We start from the raw sequence: 21,081 nt of genomic DNA on the forward strand, positions 1-21,081 counted from the left end.
CCTTCGCTTCCCTTCCCTCCGCTTCCCTTCCCTCCCCTCCCCTTCCCTTCACTTCCCTTCGCTTCCCTTCGCTTCCCTTCCCTCCCCTCCCCTCTCCTCTTTCCCTCCTCTCCCCTTCTCTTCTTTCTCTCCTTTTTCTCTCTTTCCTTTTTTTTTTTTTTTTTTTTTTTTTTGAGATAGGCTCTTGTTCTGTCACCCAGGCTGAGTGGTGGGATGAGTTTGCACTCAGCCTGGCTGATACAACTCTTGACATATAATATTTGGACACTCGACATGGAGTCCACAGGACAACATTATTAGGAAAGCTCTATGATTTGTCTTCAGTTTACAGAAGAGCAATGTTAGAAAGTTTCCAAATTTTACGATGTGTTATTTTGTATATCACTTTTTTTTTTTTTTTGAGATGGAGTCCCTCTCTGTTGCCCAGGCTGGAGTATAGTGGCACAATCTTGGCTCACTGCAACCCTCGCCTCCTGGGTTCAAGCCATTCTTCAGCCTCAGCTTTCCGAGTAGCTGGGATTACAGGCACGTGCCACATGCCTGGCTAATTTTTGTATTTTTAGTAGAGACACGGGGTTTCACCATATTGGCCAGGCTGGTCTCGAACTCCTGATCTCAGGTGATTTGCCCACCTTGGCTCTCCAAAGTGCTGGGATTACAGGCAGGAGCCACCGCGCGCATCCTGTATATCGCTTTGCAATTCTCGTTTTTCTTGTTTTTTTTTTTGAGACGGAGTCTCCCTCTGTTGCCCAGGCTGGAGTGCAGTGGTGGAATCTCAGCTCACTGCAACCTCTGCTTCCTGGGTTCATGAGATTCTTCTGCCTCAGCCTCCCAAGTAGTTGGGATTACGGGCATGTGCCACATGCCTGGCTAATTTTTGTATTTTTAGTAGAGACGGGGTTTCAATATGTTGGCCAGGCTGGTCTCAAACTCCTGACCTCAGATGATCTGCCTGCCTCGGCCTCCCAAAGTGCTGGATTACAGGTGTGAGTCTCCGCACCTGGCCTGGTTTCGAACTTCTGCCCTCAGGTGATCCACCCGCCTCAGCCTCCCAAAGTGTTAGGATTACAGGCGTGAGCCATGGTGCCTGGCCTATAATCAGGTTATAATCCTCCTGTTAAAAATTTAATTCAGGGCCAGGCACGGTAGCTCTTGCTTGTAATCCCAACACTTTGGGAGACCAAGGCGGGTGAATCACCTGAGGTCAGGAGTTTGAGACCAGCCTAGCCAACATGGTAAAACCCTGTCTGTGGTAAAAATAAATAAAATTAGCCAGGCATGGTGGTCGGCGCCTGTAATCCCAGCTATTTGGTAAGCTGAGGCAGGAGGATCGCTTGAACCTGGGAGGTAGAGGTTTCAGTGAGCCCAGATCGCGCCACTGCACTCCAGCCTTGGCAACAGAGCTAGACTTTGTATAAATTACAATTTATAGTTTTCTCCTGTGATTGAAATGCTTGAACTGGATCTTATGATTAATTTATGTCTGGTATCTTTGCTCCTCTACTTTTGATAAGGCTTCTAAATGTAACTTTGGAAATTTTATATTTGCTAAAGTAAAAAGTTGTGTTTTTTATGATCATTTTAACGTAGCTTATTTTAAAGCTTTTTAAAAACTTTTTTCCTGTCCCTCGTCCTACAACTACAATCCAATACATACTAAATCTCAGTTGTCACCCAGGCTGAGTGGTGGGATGAGTTTGCACTCAGCCTGGCTGATACAACTCTTGACATATAATATTTGGACACTCGACATGGAGTCCACAGGACAACATTATTAGGAAAGCTCTATGATTTGTCTTCAGTTTACAGAAGAGCAATGTTAGAAAGTTTCCAAATTTTACGATGTGTTATTTTGTATATCACTTTTTTTTTTTTTTTGAGATGGAGTCCCTCTCTGTTGCCCAGGCTGGAGTATAGTGGCACAATCTTGGCTCACTGCAACCCTCGCCTCCTGGGTTCAAGCCATTCTTCAGCCTCAGCTTTCCGAGTAGCTGGGATTACAGGCACGTGCCACATGCCTGGCTAATTTTTGTATTTTTAGTAGAGACACGGGGTTTCACCATATTGGCCAGGCTGGTCTCGAACTCCTGATCTCAGGTGATTTGCCCACCTTGGCTCTCCAAAGTGCTGGGATTACAGGCAGGAGCCACCGCGCGCATCCTGTATATCGCTTTGCAATTCTCGTTTTTCTTGTTTTTTTTTTTGAGACGGAGTCTCCCTCTGTTGCCCAGGCTGGAGTGCAGTGGTGGAATCTCAGCTCACTGCAACCTCTGCTTCCTGGGTTCATGAGATTCTTCTGCCTCAGCCTCCCAAGTAGTTGGGATTACGGGCATGTGCCACATGCCTGGCTAATTTTTGTATTTTTAGTAGAGACGGGGTTTCAATATGTTGGCCAGGCTGGTCTCAAACTCCTGACCTCAGATGATCTGCCTGCCTCGGCCTCCCAAAGTGCTGGATTACAGGTGTGAGTCTCCGCACCTGGCCTGGTTTCGAACTTCTGCCCTCAGGTGATCCACCCGCCTCAGCCTCCCAAAGTGTTAGGATTACAGGCGTGAGCCATGGTGCCTGGCCTATAATCAGGTTATAATCCTCCTGTTAAAAATTTAATTCAGGGCCAGGCACGGTAGCTCTTGCTTGTAATCCCAACACTTTGGGAGACCAAGGCGGGTGAATCACCTGAGGTCAGGAGTTTGAGACCAGCCTAGCCAACATGGTAAAACCCTGTCTGTGGTAAAAATAAATAAAATTAGCCAGGCATGGTGGTCGGCGCCTGTAATCCCAGCTATTTGGTAAGCTGAGGCAGGAGGATCGCTTGAACCTGGGAGGTAGAGGTTTCAGTGAGCCCAGATCGCGCCACTGCACTCCAGCCTTGGCAACAGAGCTAGACTTTGTATAAATTACAATTTATAGTTTTCTCCTGTGATTGAAATGCTTGAACTGGATCTTATGATTAATTTATGTCTGGTATCTTTGCTCCTCTACTTTTGATAAGGCTTCTAAATGTAACTTTGGAAATTTTATATTTGCTAAAGTAAAAAGTTGTGTTTTTTATGATCATTTTAACGTAGCTTATTTTAAAGCTTTTTAAAAACTTTTTTCCTGTCCCTCGTCCTACAACTACAATCCAATACATACTAAATCTCAGTTGGCCAGCAAAAGGAAACCTATAGATTGAGATCAAGGTTTGTATTTTCTTTTTTTTGTTTCAAGTTTTTACCAAAGCTTGTATATAAGATTACTTTATTCCTGCATCTTCTCAATTGTTTCTTCCTTGTATTTGCCCTTTTCCTTTCCTACTTGGTGAGATTTGGCTTTCTGTTCAAGAATCTTTTTGCCATCTTTGTCCCGTTTTAGCCTAGTGACAACCACCTTGCTGTGGTGAACGTCTACATGGACAGTTGTGCCATTAGCCTTTTCCCGTTGCACCCATTCATTGTAGATGACATGTTTCTTCCTGTAAGCTTGGACTACTTTGCCAATTTGCTGACTTTTATAGTGTCCTCATACAACCTGACCTTCATCAAAACCTTTCGGATAGGCGTGGATCACACATTGTACTTCTGTCTCAGCTCTTTGGAAAGAGGGGAAGACATAATCTTCCTGCTAATGTTGGAAGTTGCATTGAAATGCCTTTTGCAGTTCTTGCCTCGATTGGAAGTCACAGAGGGATTGAATTTCATTTTGGCTGCTCCTGCTTCGGTGATGGCTGCAGAAGGGAAGAGAAGGGTTTGTATTTTTAAGGAAGGTCTCCTTTCCCCACATATGTTTTAGTTGTCTGAAATCCATCTGGCTCTGCCAGTTTCCATGGAACTAAACGTGACAAGATAAAGAGTAGAGAAAAAAGAAGGAAAGTGTTACAACCTAGAAGTGATGAGCTGAGTTCCGCTTGTTGCGCTCTTTGGTCTGCTCCTACTTGATGTTCCAGTCCAAAGCTTGGTGGTTGAGTGGACAGAACACTTGCTGGGATCCTGCCTGGCCTCCATTACTCACCTTCCCTTTGACCATGGGCAGATCACCCAAAACCTCTGTAACTTGCCTCTATGTTTGTTAAAGTGGAGCTTGTGGTTTCTTTCGCTCTCTTTCCCACAACCCTCCTTTTTCCCAATCTTTCTCCTCTATCTCAGTTGTTCTGAGGGTCAGTGTAAAGAATTGCTGTAAAAACAGTCTGAGAGATCTGAAGTCCTCCATGAACACAAGGGAATGTTATTAATCCTTCCATACCAGTGCATGCTTTTAAGTCAGCAACCTGAATTCTTTATTCTCCTTTTCGTTTCATTTGTAATGTAGGGAATATTTTAGTTGTAAATAATGGTGATATTCAAAATATTTAACAACGACTATGGCAAAGGCAGTAGCCGATCACAGCAGAGGCTGGACATCTGCAATCAGATGACTGTACGGTATACTCCAAAGATTATTAGAACCACATGCTCACCGGACTTTGAGAATCTCAAAGAGGCTTGGAGGCACCTTTCCCAAATAAATTTTGTTTTCTTTTTTTCAGAGACAGGATTTTGCTCTGTTGCCCAGGCTGGAGTGCAGTGGTGAGATGCTAGTTCACTGCAACCTCTAACTCCTGGGCTCAAGCAGTCCTCCCCACTCAGCCTCCTGGGTAGCCGGGACTGCAGGCACATGCCATCGTGCCTGGCTAATTTTAACTTTTTTTGTAGAGACAGAAAAAAAAAGAGGTTATGTGGCTCACACTGGTCTTGAACTCCTGACCTGAAGCATTCCTGCCATCTCAACCTCCCAAGTAGCTAGGACTACAGACACATGCCACTGCACCTGGCCTTCCAAATACTTTTATATTTAAAAGGGAATTCTAGCCGGGCGCGGTGGCTCAAGCCTGTAATCTCAGCACTTTGGGAGGCCGAGACGGGTGGATCACGAGGTCAGGAGATTGAGACCATCCTGGCTAGCACGGTGAAACCCCGTCTCTACTAAAAAATACAAAAACTAGCCGGGTGAGTTGGCGGGCGCCTGTAGTCTCAGCTACTCGGGAGGCTGAGGCAGGAGAATGGTGTGAACCCGGGAGGCGGAGCTTGCAGTGAGCTGAGATCCGGCCACTGCACTCCAGCCCGGGTGGCAGAGCGAGACTCGGTCTCAAAAAAAAAAAAAAAAAGGGGAATTCTAGGTTGGGCACAGTGACAAAATGAGACTGTCTCAAAAAAAAAAAAAAAAGAAAAGAAAAAAGAAAAAGTTAAAAAAAAAAAAAGGGGGAATTCTATCTCCCTTGAGCTCTGATCCAGAATTCAAAAGCAACAAGCTTCCTACATGTTTGGAAAAATTGCTCTTCTGAGCTGGTAGTCCAATTCTTGAATTTTTGAAAATTGGAATGTAGGTAAGTCCCAATTAATAGAATTTGAGTCCTGATTTGTGGGAGTGGGGGAGTGGCATGATGCTTAGACCTCTACTCTTAAGCCCTTTGGGTTTTTGACTTACATTGTACAGGTATTAGAGATCTGTGATTTCTATGTGAGAATCCTGTACAAAAGGCATATACTCTATAAACCCAGTTCTTTGGGAGGCTAAGGAGGGAGGATTGCTTGAGCTCAGGAATTCAAGACCAGCCTGGGCAACACAATGAGACCCAATTTCCTCAAAAATAAAAATAAAGGCAGGGCACGGTGGGTAATCCCAGAACTTTGGGAGGCCAAGGTGGGGTGGATCATGAGAGCAGGCGTTCAAGACCAGCCTGGCCAACATGGTGAAACTCCATCTCTACTAAAAATACAAAAATTAGCCGGGTGTCTTGGTGCACGCCTATAATCCCAACTACTTGGGAGGCTGAGGCAGGAGAATTGCTTGAACCTGGGAGGTGGAGGTTTCAATGAGCCGAGATCACATCACTGCATTCCAGCTTGGGTAACAGAACAAGACTCCATCTCGGGGGAAAAAAAAAATGTTAGAAGTAAGAAGAAAAAGATGTACAGTTATTCTTTTGTGTTATAATGGTTTCTATTGTGGCTCATGAGTGTCATAACTGAATTTTTTCTACCTAGAACCTACTCTAAGAACATAATTTTAGTTGTCATACTCATCAGAGATTGCACACAACTATCGACAGGTGTATTTTGGTTGTTCATAACTGATATTTAGTCAACCTCAAAGTAGTAACGTGTTTCCAAGGGACAAACTATTGTAGAATTGGACTTCCTTGGACTCCTACTCCAGACCAATTTGCTTAGCTTTGTGGCTTAGCTTTTGTATCTATGATGCTTGGAGCCCTTCTTTTGTCTAAAGTATGTATTTAGAATCTATGTATTTTTGTTATACTTTAATCTCTTTGAATATGTACATGGACTCTGGATGCTGCTCCCACTATGTCAGCCTCAGATGGAGATGGAGGGTGGTGAGAAGCCATCTTTGAAAACAAATCCACTACCGTATTCATTGAGAAGTTGCAGAAAAGGATGAATTGATGAGGGTCTGTAAATGTCGTGTATTATGCAATTTCTAATATTGATTTCTTCTTTCCTTTTACTCTCTCTTTGTAATGTTAGTTCCTTTTTTAAGAAATCCTTTGTAGCTGGGTGGGGTGATGCACACCTGTGATCCCAGCAACTTGGGAGGCTGAGGTAGGAGGAACATTTGAGCCCAGGAGTTTGAGGCTGCAGTGTGCAGTGATCACACCACTGCATTCCAGCCTGGGTGACAGAGCGAGACACCATCTCAACAAAAAGAAGAAAAAAAGTGTTTTGTGTTTCTTTCTGGAATGCAATAAATAATTCATATTTACCATACTTTCTAAATATGATCCCTAATGTAATTGCTGGTTAAAATATATTCTCAGGTTTCCCATAACTCCTGGGATTCTAGACTATAGAGACAGTAAGATGATGAGAATTTAGAGAAAAAAGTCTGACTTTGTTTAGATTCATCTTTATGTCCTCAGTTTCTTGACTTAAGGGAGGGAAAGAGAAGAGTTTGCACATTCATAAAAATTGAAAGCAAGTCTCAGCTTGATTGAGTCTCATTGCTTCCTGGTAGGTAAAGATATTCTACTATTTGTATTGGATTGTAGTTGTAAACTGAGGGAAGAAGAAAGCTGTTACCATCACTATTCAAGGTAAGTAGTTTCTGATTTGCCTTATTTGTTCATCGAGGGCTTTTTTGGCCTTCTTAAAAGAACTGTTAGATAGAATAGTAAGGTGTGTGAATGGAGAAAAGAGGCCCAATGGGAGACTGTAGCTTCATGAATTGAAAACCTCAGTCACCCTCTGAATGATTGTTATGGATGTCAGTCTGAATACTAGCACCAGGCAAGCTGAATTCCCACGTTGTTACATATTCTTCTTCAGTAATTCTCTGATTGTGCTTCCCTTTTAATTCAAATTTGTAAGCTTTGATATGCAGGAAACAGATGGGGGGCAAGGGGATGCAAGAAGAGGAGACAAATAAATTGGTTCTCAAAGGAAAGGATAAAAAAGTACATAGTTTCAATAGAATACACTGGAGAATAATAGCTAACACTTATATGTAACCTTTACTATGTACCAGGAATTATTTTAAGCATTTACATATGTTAGCTCACCTAATCTTTACAAAACCCTGATTTAGGTACCCACTTATTATAATACCCATTTGACAGAAAACAGAATTGAAACCCAGATTAAGTAACTTGATCAGGGTCGTATATCTAGTTAGTGGTAGAGTCTAATTTGAAGCAAGGAGGTACACTCTAGAGTTTATACTCTTCTCTTTTTTTTTGAGACATAGTCTCACTCTGTTGTCTAGGCTGGAGTGCAGTGGCATGATCTTGGCTCACTGCAGTCTCCGCCTCCCAGGTTCAAGGATTCCCTGCCTCAACCTTCTGAGTAGCTGGGATTACAGGTACCCACCATCACGCCTGGCTAATTTTTTTTTTTTTTTGAGACGGAGTCTTGCTGTGTCACCCAGGCTGGAGTGCAGTGGCGTGATCTCGGCTCACTGCAAGCTCAGTCTCCCAGGTTCATGCTATTTTCCTACCTCGCCTCCCCAGTTTTTGGTAGAGACAGGGTTTCATTGTGTTAACCAGGATGGTCTCGATCTCCTGACCTTGTGATCCGCCCGTGTCGGCTTCCCAAAGTGCTGGGATTACAGGTGTGAGCCACCGTGTCTGTCCCTAGAGTACATACTTTTTAAACTTTTGACCATTTTGGTCAATTTTGATTATAAGTAAAAAGTTAATAGTTTATTATTATTATTATTTTTTGAGACAGAGTCTGGCCCTGTCACCCAGGCTGGAGTGCAGTGGTATGATCTTGGCTCACTGCAACCTCTGCCTTCCAGGTTCAAGGATTCTCCTGTCTCAGCCTCCCGAGAAGAGTAGCTGAGAATATAGGTGCCCACCACCACACCTGGCTAATTTTTGTATTTTTAGTAGAGACGGGGTTTCACCATATTGGCCAGGCTGGTCTGGAACTTCTGACCTCAAGTGATCCTCCTACCTCAGTCTCCCAAAGTGCTGGGATTATAGGCGTGAGCCACTGCACCCGGCCTATTTTTTAAATGAATACAAAGTTTTGCTATGTTGCCCAGGCTGTTCTCAAACTTTTGGACTCAAGTGATCCATTTACCTCAGCCTCCCAAAGTGCTGGGATTAAAAGGATTGAGCCATGGTACCCACCCACTTCCTTTACCTTTACAAATTTCTGGATATTCTTGTTTCCTACCAATTCATTATTTAACCACTACATTAACTCCCACAGTGACCTCCCCTCCCCTCCTCTCCCCTCCCCCCCTCTCCCCTCCCCTCCCCCTCCCCTCCCCCTCCCCTCCCCTCCCCTCCCCCTCCCCCTCCCCCTCCCCCTCCCTTCCCCCCTCCCCTGCCCCCTCCCCCCTCCCCTCCCCTGCCCCCTCCCCTCCCCCCTTCCCTCCCCTCCCCTCCCCCCTTCCCTCCCCTCCCCCCTCCCCTCCCCTCCCCTCCCCTCCTCTCCCCTCCCCCTCCCCCTCCCCTCCTCCCCTCCCCTCCCCCTCCCCTCCCCTCCCCCCCTCCCCTCCTCCCCTCCCCTCCCCCTCCCCTCCCCTCCCCCTCCCCCCTCCCCTCCCCCCTCCCCCTCCCCTCCCCTCCCCTTCCCCTCCTCTCTCCCCTCCCCTCCCCCTCCTCTCCCCCTCCTCTTCCCTCCCCTCCCCTTCCCTTCCCTTCCCTTCCTTTCCTTTCCTTTTTAGATGCAGCTTTATTCTTGTCACCCAGGCTGGAGTGCAATGGCACGATCTCGGCTCACTGTAACCTCCGCCTCCTGGGTTCAAGTGATTCTCTTGCCTCAGCCTCCCAAGTTGCTGGATTACACGTGCTCGCTACCATACCCGGCTAATTTTTGTATTTTTAGTAGAGATGGGGTTTCACCATCTTGGCCAGGCTGGTCTTCAACTCCTGACCTCAGGTGATCTGTCCATCTCAGCCTCCCAAAGTGCTGGGACTACAGGCGTGAGCATGCCCAGCTCCCACAGTGATTTGCTATTAAACCTCCTTTTCCTTTCTTTTCTTTCCTTTTCTTTTCTTTTTTCTTTCTTTTCTTTCTTTCTCTCTTTCTCTCTCTCCTTCTTTCCTTCCTTCCTTCCTTCCTTTCTTCTCTCTTCTCTCTTCTTTTCTTTCATGGACTCTCACTCTGTTGCCAGGCTGGACTGTAGTGGCGCCATCTTGGCATACTGCAACCTCTGCCTCCTGGGCTCAAGTGATTCTCCTGCCTCACTACAGGCATGTGCCGCCACGCCCAGCTAATTTTTGTATTATTAATAGAGACTGGGTTTCACCGTGTTGGCCAGGATGGTCTCGATCTCTTGACCAATCCACCCGCCTTGGCCTCCCAAAGTGCTGGGATTACAGGCGTGAGCCACCACGCCTGGCCTATTAAACCCCTTTCAGCCAGTAACCAGAAAACTTGGAACATGGGAAAAGGAATTAAGAAATGGAGTTGAGCCGGGCGCGGTGGCTCACGCCTGTAATCCCAGCACTTTGGGAGGCCGAGGCGGGCGGATCACAAGGTCAGGAGATCGAGACCACGGTGAAACCCCGTCTCTACTAAAAATACAAAAACTTAGCCGGGCGCGGTTGTGGGCGCCTGTAGTCCCAGCTACTCGGGAGGCTGAGGCAGGAGAATGGCGTGAACCCGGGAGGCGGAGCTTGCAGTGAGCCGAGATCGCGCCACTGCACTCCAGCCTGGGCGACAGAGCGAGACTCCGTCTCAAAAAAAAAAAAAAAAAAAAAAAAAAAAAAGAAATGAAGTTGGGCTGGGTGTAGATTACTTATAATACCTAATATAATGTAAATGCTATGTATATATTTGTTATACTATATGGTTTAGGAAACAGTGACCAAAAAATCTGTACATGTTCAGTACAGATGCAACCATTGTAGACCTCACTACATTTTCCATCAATGGTTGCTTGAATCCGTGGATGTGGAAACCATGGATCAGGAGGACCTACTGTGTTTCCTTTCTGATGTCTTAACTGGGAATACATAAATAGTAGAATAATTGTTTTAAAAAAAAATCTCATGATTCCCTTACACTGTACACTGTACCATTTTGGTGCTGACAGTATAACTTCACAGTGAGAACTTGAAAATATTTTTTGCAAACTGACCCTTCACTTACTAGGTTGTTTTTGCATCTAATGATATGGTATAATTCTATCAGTAATATCACCTTTGATTTTATTGGGTTTTCACCATTGCCATAATATTTAGAATAATACTAATGATAGAGGAATATATGTATACATCAAATTTTTTTTTTACCTTTAAGTTTCTACTTTCTTTTCAGGTATGACAGCAGTTATCTGTACTTACCCTCTTGACATGGTTAGGGTCCGCCTAGCATTCCAGGTGAAAGGGGAACACACCTATACAGGAATTATTCATGCATTCAAAACAATTTATGCACAGGTATTTCATATTTACCTTCCTCATCTATAACATGCCCTTTTATACTTAGGAAAATATTTTGAATGTCATATAAATAATTATTCTTTTACTTATTGATGTTAATAACAATAATTATGAAAGCACATCTTTGTGTTTCAGGGTGGATCCCAGAATAATTTTTCTGTTATAAAGTGTGATTTTGTTCTTTGATGTTTATGATAATGAGCACAATGTAATCTCACTTGCAATTTTCCTTCACTCAAAAGGAAGGTGGTTTCTTTGGATTTTACAGAGGTCTGATGCCTACTATTTTAGGAATGGCTCCATATGCAGGTATGTTTCAAATTTGCCAGAATCCTAATTTGCATGTTTAAAATTTGTTACCTTTTTTTTCTTTTTTTTTCTGAAATGGTAATATAAAAAGATGCTGTCTGTTAAGTACTTTTAATAGGAAATGATTTATGCATGGTCACATAATAGTAATGTCTTGGATATAAAGATGACTATTTGTGTATGATAAGTAGAAAATTACTTTACATCTTTTTCTTAATATCTGAGCCAGCTGTAGTCTTATTAACACACACTTACGTTAGATGATGTTAAACATTTAGTTTTTATGAACATGTTAATTAAAAATAGGAGTTGAAAAGTGGTTTTTGTCTCATTATAAATAATGAAGACTTATGGGAAATTTTGACAATATAGAAAAGTAGAAAGAAGAAAAATAAGGATACCTGTAGTTCTCTAGTCTCCATTATTACCTTGTTTTTTTTTTTTTTTTTTTTTTTTTTGAGGCCGAGTCTCGCTCTGTCGCCCAGGCTGGAGTGCAGTGGCGCGATCTCGGCTCACTGCAAGCTCCGCCTCCCGGGTTCCCGCCATTCTCCTGCCTCAGCCTCCCGAGTAGCTGGGACTACAGGCGCCGCCACCACGCCCGGCTAATTTTTTTGTATTTTTAGTAGAGACGGGGTTTCATTGTGTTAGCCAGGATGGTCTCAATCTCCTGACCTCGTGATCCTCCCGTCTCGGCCTCCCAAAGTGCTGGGATTACAGGCTTGAGCCACCGCGCCCGGCCTATTACCTTGTTTACAGTCCTGTTTTTTTTTTTTTTTGAGGCGGAGTTTTGCTCTTGTTGCCCAAGCTGGAGTGCAATGGCGTGATCTCGGCTCACCGCAACCTCTGCCTGCTGGGTTCAAGGGATTCTCTTGCCCATGGTCAGGCTGGTCTCGAACTCCTGACCTCAGGTGATCTACCTGCCTTGGCCTCCCAAAGTGCTGGGATTATAGGTGTGAGCCACTGTGCCCGGCAGTCCTGTTTTTTTTTTAAACTAAACTTTTTATTTTGAGGTAATTGTGGATTTACATACAGTTGTGTTACAAGACAAAGTTGCAGCCAGTTTAGTTTAAACATCTCAGTTGGCTTTATTTGCAATTCTAGAATTGGGCAATACTTCATTTCATAAAAATAGAGTAAGAGTTGGAAAGACTAGACCCGAAGGAGTTGATTTTATATAGAGAAAGGGTTGAAGAAAGCAGAAACAATGAACAAGCAGGTTGCTCAGTTCAAAGTTACTATCCTTGTAAGCTGGGGACAGGAAGAATAAAATAGAAAAATCACTAGTTAACTTAAGGTTATATTAGGCTACCTTTTTTGTGTAAGTATTAAAGCAAAAGGAGCCGAGTGTGGTGGCTCAAGCCTGTAATCCCAGCACTTTTGGAGGCCAAGGCGGGTGGATCACCTGAAGTCACGAGTTCGAGACTGGCCTGGCCAACATGGTGAAACCCTGTCTCTACTAAAAATACAAAAATTAGCTGGCTTGGTGGCGTGTGCCTGTAATCCCAGCTACTCGGGAGGTTGAGGCAGGAGAATCATTTGAACCCAGGAGGCGGAGGTTGTGGTGAGCCAAGATCCCGCCACTGCACTCTAGCCTGGGCAAAAGAGTGAGACTCCATTTATAAATCAGTCAGTCAATCAATCAATCAAGCAGAGAGAAGTTTACTATCAAGCTTATTCAAGATTGAAACTGGCCTGTTAGAGAAAGTAGCTGTCACTTCTTTCTCCTAATTTCTCAGGAGGTCAGGTAACAACTAGTTTTAGTTTGGTAGTATGGAACTTAAGCATGGGTGACTCTGTTTTGATTTTTAGTCTGGTCTGTTAGGGCCTAGTGTAGGAGCTTCGTCCAAAAGAATGGACACTCTCCTGGGTGACAGAGTGAGACCTTGTCTCTAAAAATCAAACAAACAAAAAAGCAACAAGGGCCGGGTGCGGTGACTCATGCCTGTAATCCCAGCACTTTGTGAGGCCAAGGCAGGCAGATCACCTGAGGTCAGGAGTTTGAGACCAGCCTGACCAACATGGAAAAATCCCATCTCTACTAAAAATATAAAATTAGCCGGGCGTGGTTGCACATGCCTGTAATCCCAGCTACTTGGGAGGCTGATGCAGGAAAATTGCTTGAACCCAGAAGGCGGAGGTTGCAGTGAGCCGAGATTGCGCCATTGCACTCCAGTCTGGGCCACAAGAGCAAAACTCCATCTCAAAAAAAAAAAAAAAAAAAAAGCAACAACAACAACAAAAAAACAGTGCACTAATAGCAAACTAAAATGTGCTGTGGCCAGACATGGTGGCTCACACCTATAATCCCAGAACTTTGGGAGGCTGAGGCAGGAGGATTACTTGAGCCTGGGAATTTGAGACCAGCCTTGGCAACATGGGGAGAATCTGTCTCTACAAATAATTTTCTAAAATTAGCCAGGCTTGGTGTGAGGCGAGAGGATTGCCTGAGCCCAGAAGGTTGAGGCTTCAGTGAGCTGTGATCATGCCACTGTACTCCAGTCTGAATGACAGAGTAAGACCCTGTCCCAGTTTGAAAAAAAAATTGTTTTTTAAGCTGTTCTAGTGGTTCAGAAATTCCAATTTTAAGGTAGTTGAATGTATCAATCTATTCTTTTATGGATAGTCTTTATTGTGTCAAGAAATATTTTCTTCTGATAATGATTTTTAACGTTTAGCATTTTATATATATGCCACTAATCTCTCTGGAAGTATTTATTTTCTTTGTTAAGGAAGTTGTTTTTTTTTTTTTTTTATCCCCTTCAGTTTTGACTTGGCACCATTTTATAGTATCTTCTTGGCTGGGTGCAGTGGCTCGTGCCTGTAATCCGAGCAGTTTGGGAGGCCCAGGGGGAGTGGATCACGAGGTCTGGAGTTCGAGACCAACCTGACCAACATGGTGAAATGCCGTCTGTACTAAAAATACAAAAATTAGCCAGGCGTGGTGGAGCACGTCTGTAATCCCAGCTACTCAGGAGGCTGAGGCAAGAGAATCACTTGAACCCGCGAGGTGGAGGCTGCAGTGAGCCAAGATCGTACCATTGCACTCCAGCCTGGGTGACAAGAATAAAACTATGTTTCAAAAAAAAAAAAAAAAGTATCTTCTTTTCCCAGTCATCTTAAAAAAATAACATAATGCAGAGTTGGTTTTTTTTTTTTTTCTTTTTTTCTTTGACATAGAGTCTTGCTGTGTTGCCCAGGCTGGAGTGCAGTGGTGCAATCATAGCTGAGTGCAGTGGTGCGATCATGGCTCACTACAGCCTTGACCTCCCTTGGCTCAGGTTATCCTCCCATATCAGCGGCCTGAGTAACTGGGACTACAGACATGTAACACACTGCATCTACCTCCTTTTAAAAATTTTTTGCAGTGATGAGTTCTCACTATATTACCCAGGCTGGTCTCAAACTCTGGAGCTTGAGCAGTCCTCCCACCTTAGCCTCCATTAGTGTTAGGATTAGAAGGATGAGCTGCCTGGGCTAGGGCAGTTTCACAATGAGTCTTTATATTTGGTAAGAGAAATCCCTTATGAATCTTTTTTTTTTTTTTGAGACAGAGTCTCGCTGTTGCACAGGCTGGAGTATAGTGTTGTAATCTCGGCTCACTGCATCCTCTGCCTCCTGGGTTCAAGCAATTCTCTTGTCTCAGCCTCCTGAGTAGCTGGGACTACAGGCGCACACCAACACACCCGGCTAATATTTGTATTTTTTGTAGAGATGGGGTTTCACCATGTTGGCCAGGCTGGTCTCAAACTCCTGACCTTGTGATCCGCCCGCCTCAGCCTCCCAAAGTGCTGGGATTACAGGCATGAGCCACTGAGCCTGGCCAATTCAATAAACATCACAATATCTCGAGTAAGGCTTAGTTGGGAGGAATGCTTGAATTTCATATCTATTTACTTTTTTCCCCTCCCTGAATTTCATTCCTAATTTTATTAATAAATAATGATTCCAGTAAAATCATGTAATGTTTAACAAGCACTATCTGCATACTATTTTTATTAGATTCTGCGTGTTTTGTGAATTAACATAAACGCTTCTGTCATGGTCACAATTCTTCCTTGAAGACAAACTTAGACACTTAATTAAAATAAAAATGCTTTTTCACTTCTTAATTTTTGCCTGTATCTTACATTATCACCATCACTGTTTTTTTGTTTTGTTTTGTTTTGTGTTTGAGATGGAGTTTCGCTCTTGTTGCCCAGGCTGGAGTGCAATGGTGTGATCTCGGCTCACTGCAAACTCCGCCTCCTGGGTTCAAATGATTCTCCTGCCTCAGCCTCCTAAGTAGCTGGGATTACAGGCATGCACCACCACACCTGACTAATTGTGTATTTTTAGTAGAGACGGGGTTTCTCCATGTTGGTCAGGCTGGTCTGGAACTCCTGACCTCAGGTAATCCGCCCACCTCAGCCTCCCAAAGTGTTGGGATTACAGGCGTGAGCCACCGTGCCTGGCCATCATTGTTATTTTAAATGTAAGTTGTCACATTTCCTTGTAATTAATAGTCATGAATTTAATGTTTCTCATGTGAAACCTTGGAAAACGTTATTTTTTTCACATATAAAGTGGCATTATATCCACTATAGCCTCCGTCAGTGCAGTAAACTGCAGTGGTGCATGAAAACCAAAGCTATAATTTTTTATTGGTGGTAATTTCGTCATCTTTCGGCTATTTATGTACACAAATCTTTCTATTTTAAATTAAGCCAAACACCAGAAATTAGGAAATGTGTTTATTATTTAAGAATGGTGTCTTTTTCACAGCTCATGTTACGTTAAGCATCATGGTGAATTTATTATTTTTTTTCAGGTGTTTCATTTTTTACTTTTGGTACCTTAAAGAGTGTTGGTCTTTCCCATGCTCCTACCCTTCTTGGCAGACCTTCGTCAGACAATCCTAATGTCTTAGTGTTGAAAACTCACGTAAACTTACTTTGTGGTGGTGTTGCTGGAGCAATAGCGCAGACAATATCGTAAGTTTCTTCACCAACTTAATTTAATCAAATTATGGTTACCCAATCCTGATTTTCAACATTGGTTAATCATTTATTTTTTCTAATAGATTATTCAAAAAGAGGATCCCTTGCAAAATATAAGTATCAATTTAATACATTTTTCCAGATGTGTGTGCACTTTAAGCATATTATAAATAATTACATGTTCGGATGGAGTAGTGCTGCCTGTTGTCTCAACTACTTGGGAGACTGTGGCAGGAGGATTGCTTGAGCCCAGGAGTTTGAGGCCAGTCTGGGAGATATCGCGAGACCTTGCCCCTAAGAAAAAAAGACAGAGGGCGGGTGCAGTGGCTCACGCCTGTAATCCCAGCAGTTTGGAAGGCCGAGGCTGGTTGGTTGGATCACGAGGTCAAGAGACCATCTGGCCAACATGGTGAAAACCCGTCTTTACTGAAAACACAAAAATTAGCCGGGTGGGCCGGGCGCGGTGGCTCAAGCCTGTAATCCCAGCACTTTGGGAGGCCGAGACGGGCGGATCATGAGGTCAGGAGATCGAGACCATCCTGGCTAACACGGTGAAACCCCGTCTCTACTAAAAAATACAAAAAACTAGCCGGGTGAAGTGGCAGGTGCCTGTAGTCCCAGCTACTGGGGAGGCTGAGGCAGGAGAATGGCGTGAACCCGAGAGGAGGAGCTTGCAGTGAGCTGAGATCCGGCCACTGCACTCCAGCCTGGGTGACAGAGCAAGACTCCGTCTCAAAAAAAAAAAAAAAAAAAAATTAGCCGGGTGTGGTGGCGACCCCCTGTAATCCCAGCTACTTGGGAGGTCAAGGCAGAGAATTGCTTGAACCTGGGAGGTGGAGGTTGCAGTGAGCCAAGATTGCATTACTGCACTCCAGCCTGGGCGACAGAGTGAGACTCCGTCTCAAAAAAAAAAAAAAAGGCCGGGCGCGGTGGCTCAAGCCTGTAATCCCAGCACTTTGGGAGGCCGAGACGGGCGGATCACGAGGTCAGGAGATCGAGACCATCCTGGCTAACACGGTGAAACCCCGTCTCTACTAAAAAAAAAAAAAAAAACAAAAAACTAGCAGGGCGAGGTGGCGGGCGCCTGTAGTCCCAGCTACTCGGGAGGCTGAGGCAGGAGAATGGCGTAAACCCGGGAGGCGGAGCTTGCAGTGAGCTGAGATCCGGCCACTACACTCCAGCCTGGGCGACAGAGCCAGACTCCGTCTCAAAAAAAAAAAAAAAAAAAAAAAAAAGATTGCATTTGTATATTGTGTATTTAATTTCAGGCAGTTATCTGTATTATTAGTTTTAGCCCTTATGGAAAATTTTGTATTGGTCTACTGTATTCAAGGGGACTTGCTGCATAACAGTAGAGCAATTCTCAACTGGTGGTGGTTTTACCGCCAGTGGACATTTGTTAATGTCTGGAGACATTTTTGGTTGTCACAGCTGGGAGAGTGCTACCGGCATCTAGTGGGCAGAGGTCAGGGAAGTGCTTAAATATCTCTAGTGCACAGGACAGTTCCCTACAACAAAGGAAGATCCAACCCAAAATGTCAGTAGTGCCAATGTTGAGAAACTATATATTAGTGTTCAACAGTGAAAAGCAACCAGTTTGTTTCTTCAGGAACTGGCATTTCATTTGGCCTTTAGGAATAAACAGAACTTGATATTACGGTGATGGGAGAGAAGAATCCTCTAATCAGAGGGATCACATAAGCAAAGATCTCTATATTGTTAATTGATTTTATTCATATGCCTATATCCTGACTCCTAGGTTAGACAGAACAATAAGAGCAGTAACACATTATTTCTTTGAGTTTATAGGGCTTTGTATTCAATAGTTGTTGAGTAGAAAACCAAAAATTTTTATTCTTTATGCCTTTTTTCTTCTTTTAGCTACCCATTTGATGTGACACGTCGGCGAATGCAATTAGGAACTGTTTTGCCAGAATTTGAAAAGTGCCTGTAAGTTCATCATATGTCATTGTTCATTTTCTTTAGGAAATGTAACATTAAACTCAGTAAGGAGGTATGACTCTAGTTTGACCAATAGTCTGTATCTTCCATTTTATCTCCCAAAGTTTATTTTGGAAACTTTATAAGATTACAATCAGGCAATCAGTTTCTTTTTTTTTTTTTTTTGAGATGCAGTCTTACTCTGTCATCTGGGCTGGAGTGTAGTGGCATGGTCTTGGCTAACTGTAACCTCTGCCTCCCGGGTTCAAGTGATTCTCCTGCCTCAGTCTTCCAAGCAGCTGGGATTACAGGCACCTACCACCATGACTGGCTAATTTTTGTATTTTTAGTAGAAACAAGGTTTCACCATGTTGGCCAGACTGGTGTTGAACTCCTGACCTCAAGTGATCTGCCTACGTGCCTGGTCTATAATCAGGTTCTAATCCTCCTGTTAAAAATTTAATTTAGGCCGGGCGCGGTGGCTCAAGCCTGTAATCCCAGCACTTTGGGAGGCCGAGACGGGCGGATCACGAGGTCAGGAGATCGAGACCATCCTGGCTGACACAGTGAAACCCCGTCTCTACTAAAAAATACAAAAAAAAAAAAAACTAGCCGGGCGAGGTGGTGGGCGCCTGTAGTCCCAGCTACTCGGGAGGCTGAGGCAGAAGAATGGCGTGAACCCGGGAGGCGGAGCTTGCAGTGAGCCAAGATCACGCCACTGCACTCCAGCCTGGGCGGCAGAGCGAGACTCTGTCTCAAAAAAAAAAAAAAAAATTTAATTTAGGGCCAGGCACGATAGCTCATGCCTGTAATCCTAGCACTTTGGGAAGCCGAGGAGGGCATATCACCTGAGGTCTGGAGTTTGAGACCAGCCTGGCCAACATGATGAAATCCCGTCTGTACTAAAAATACAAAAATTAGCCAGACGTGGTGTCGGGTGCCTGTAATCCCATCTACTAGGGAGGTGGAGGTTGCAGTGAGCCAATTAGGCGACAGACGGAGACTCCGTCTCAATAAAACAAAACAAACAAACAAACAAAAAAACAAAAGATTAAATTTAGGCTAGTCGTAGTAGCTCATGCCTGTAATCTGAGCAATTTGGGAGGCCAGGGTGAAAGGATCACTTGAACTCAGGAGTCCAAGACCAGCCCAGACAACACAGTGAGACCTTGTCTCTTAAAAAAAATAATAATATTTTAGAGCTGTTTTTTTTTTTTGTTTTTTTTTTTTTGAGACAAAGTCTCACTTTTGTCCCCCAGGCTGGAGTGCAATGGCATGATGTCAGCTCACTGCAACCTCTGCCTCCTGGGTTAAAGCGATTCTCCTGCCTCAGCCTCCCTAGTAGCTGGGATTATAGGTACCTGCCACCATGCCTGGCTAATTTTTTTATTTTTAGGAGAGACAGGGTTTCACCATGTTGTCCAGGCTGGTCTGGTACTCCTGACCTCAGGTGATCTGCCTGCCTTGGCCTCCCAAAGTGCTGGGATTACAGGCGTGAGCCTCCATGCCCAGCCAGTTTTTAAAAATAGTAATATAATGTGAGCTACATGTTTAACATTTTTGGTAGCCAAATTTTTAAAAAGTATAAAAAGAAATATTGCTCGGGAGGCTGAGGCACGATAATTGCTTGAACCCAGGAGGCGGAGGTTGCAGTGAGCCGAGATGGTGCCACTGTACTCCAGCCTAGGTGACAGAGTGAGACTCTGCCTCAAAAAAAAACAAAAGAGGCCTGGAGCAGTGGCTCACACCTGTAATCCCAGCACTTTGGGAGGCAGAGGTGGGTGGATCATGAGGTCAGGAGTTCAAGACCAACATGGCCAAGATGGTGAAACCCGTCTCTACTAAAAATACAAAAACAATTAGCTGGGCATGGTGGCAGGCATCTGTCATGCCGGCTACTCAGGAGGCTGAGGCAGGGAATTGCTTCAACCCGGGAGGCGGAAGTTGCAGTTAGCCAAGATCATGCCGCTTCACTCCAGCCGGGGTGACAGAGCGAGATTCTTGTCTAAAAAAGAAAAAGGGCCGGGCGCTGTGGCTCACACCTGTAATCCCAGCACTTTGGGAGGCCGAGGAGGGAGGATCACAAGGTCAGGAGATCAAGACCATCCTGGTCAACATGGTGAAACCCTGTCTCTACTAAAAATACAAAAAAATTAGCTGGGTGTGGTGGGGCGTGCCTATAGTCGCAGCTACTCGGGAGGCTGAGGCACAAGAATCACTTGAGCCCAGGAGCAGAGGTTGCAGTGAGCCGAGATCGTGCCACTGCACTCCAGCCTGGCAGTGAGACTGCGTCTCAAAAAAAATAAAAAACAAAAAAAAAAAAAAAAAGAAAAGAAAGAAGAAAAAAAAAATTGTGAAAAATATTTTTTGTTAAACCTAAAATGTTATCACCTCAACATTTCGTTGTTTTGTTTCTTTTTTTTTATATGAAGTATTTGAAATCCAGGATGTATTTTACACTCACAGCACATCTTGATTTGGACTGCCACATTTCAAGTGCTTAATAGCCATATGTGGCTAGTGGCTGCTGTGATTGTATAGCACAGCTCCAGAGTTTTCTTTATAGTGATTTAAAATCATTCCATTTGATTGGTGATATGTTGTCTCTCGGGAAGAGCAGAACATTTGTTCATGAATTTGGATTGCCTTATTTATCCAAAAGATTTTTTTGGCCATGAGCATTGCCCTGTGCTTGTAGTATTCAGCTACTTGAGAGGCTGAGGTGGGAGGTTCACTTGAGGCCAGGAGTTTGAGATCAGCTTGGGAAACATTGTAAGACCTTGTCTCTAAAAAAAATTTTTTTAACTAAAAAAAACATTAACGAGGCATGGTGGTGGTATGTGCCTATAGTCCCAGCTACTCAAGAGGCTGAGGTGGGAGGATTGCTTGTGCCCAAGAGTTGGAGGCTGTCGTGAGCAACGATTGCCACTGCACTCCAGCCTGGGCAACAGAGTGAGAACCTGTCTTTTAAAAAAAAAAAAA

At 44.1% G+C, this 21,081-nt stretch overlaps 1 protein-coding gene and 1 pseudogene across 12 annotated transcripts in view; one reads left to right on the forward strand and one right to left on the reverse strand.

The window, feature by feature from the left end:
- SLC25A16 (solute carrier family 25 member 16) overlaps positions 1-21,081 on the forward strand; it is a 58,675-nt gene that overhangs the window by 23,567 nt on the left and 14,027 nt on the right. For 6 of the 11 annotated variants that reach the window (XM_077946694.1, XM_015147501.3, XM_015147500.3 and 3 more), the window contains 4 exons: positions 10,749-10,870; positions 11,116-11,182; positions 15,990-16,152; positions 18,040-18,108. In XM_077946694.1, the coding sequence (XP_077802820.1) occupies positions 10,749-10,870; positions 11,116-11,182; positions 15,990-16,152; positions 18,040-18,108 (421 nt within the window). Of the gene's footprint in view, positions 1-6,330; positions 6,428-6,990; positions 7,070-10,748; positions 10,871-11,115; positions 11,183-15,989; positions 16,153-18,039; positions 18,109-21,081 lie in introns of all 11 variants that reach the window. The other 5 variants (XM_077946695.1, XM_077946698.1, XM_077946700.1 and 2 more) reach the window with 4 other exon arrangements.
- Positions 2,690-5,188, reverse strand: LOC144331157 (large ribosomal subunit protein uL24 pseudogene; annotated as a pseudogene). The gene has a single exon (XR_013398103.1). The product of XR_013398103.1 is annotated as a large ribosomal subunit protein uL24 pseudogene (transcript).

Source organism: Macaca mulatta, chromosome 9 (genome assembly GCF_049350105.2).
Source record: "Macaca mulatta isolate MMU2019108-1 chromosome 9, T2T-MMU8v2.0, whole genome shotgun sequence".
NCBI lineage: Eukaryota > Metazoa > Chordata > Mammalia > Primates > Cercopithecidae > Macaca > Macaca mulatta.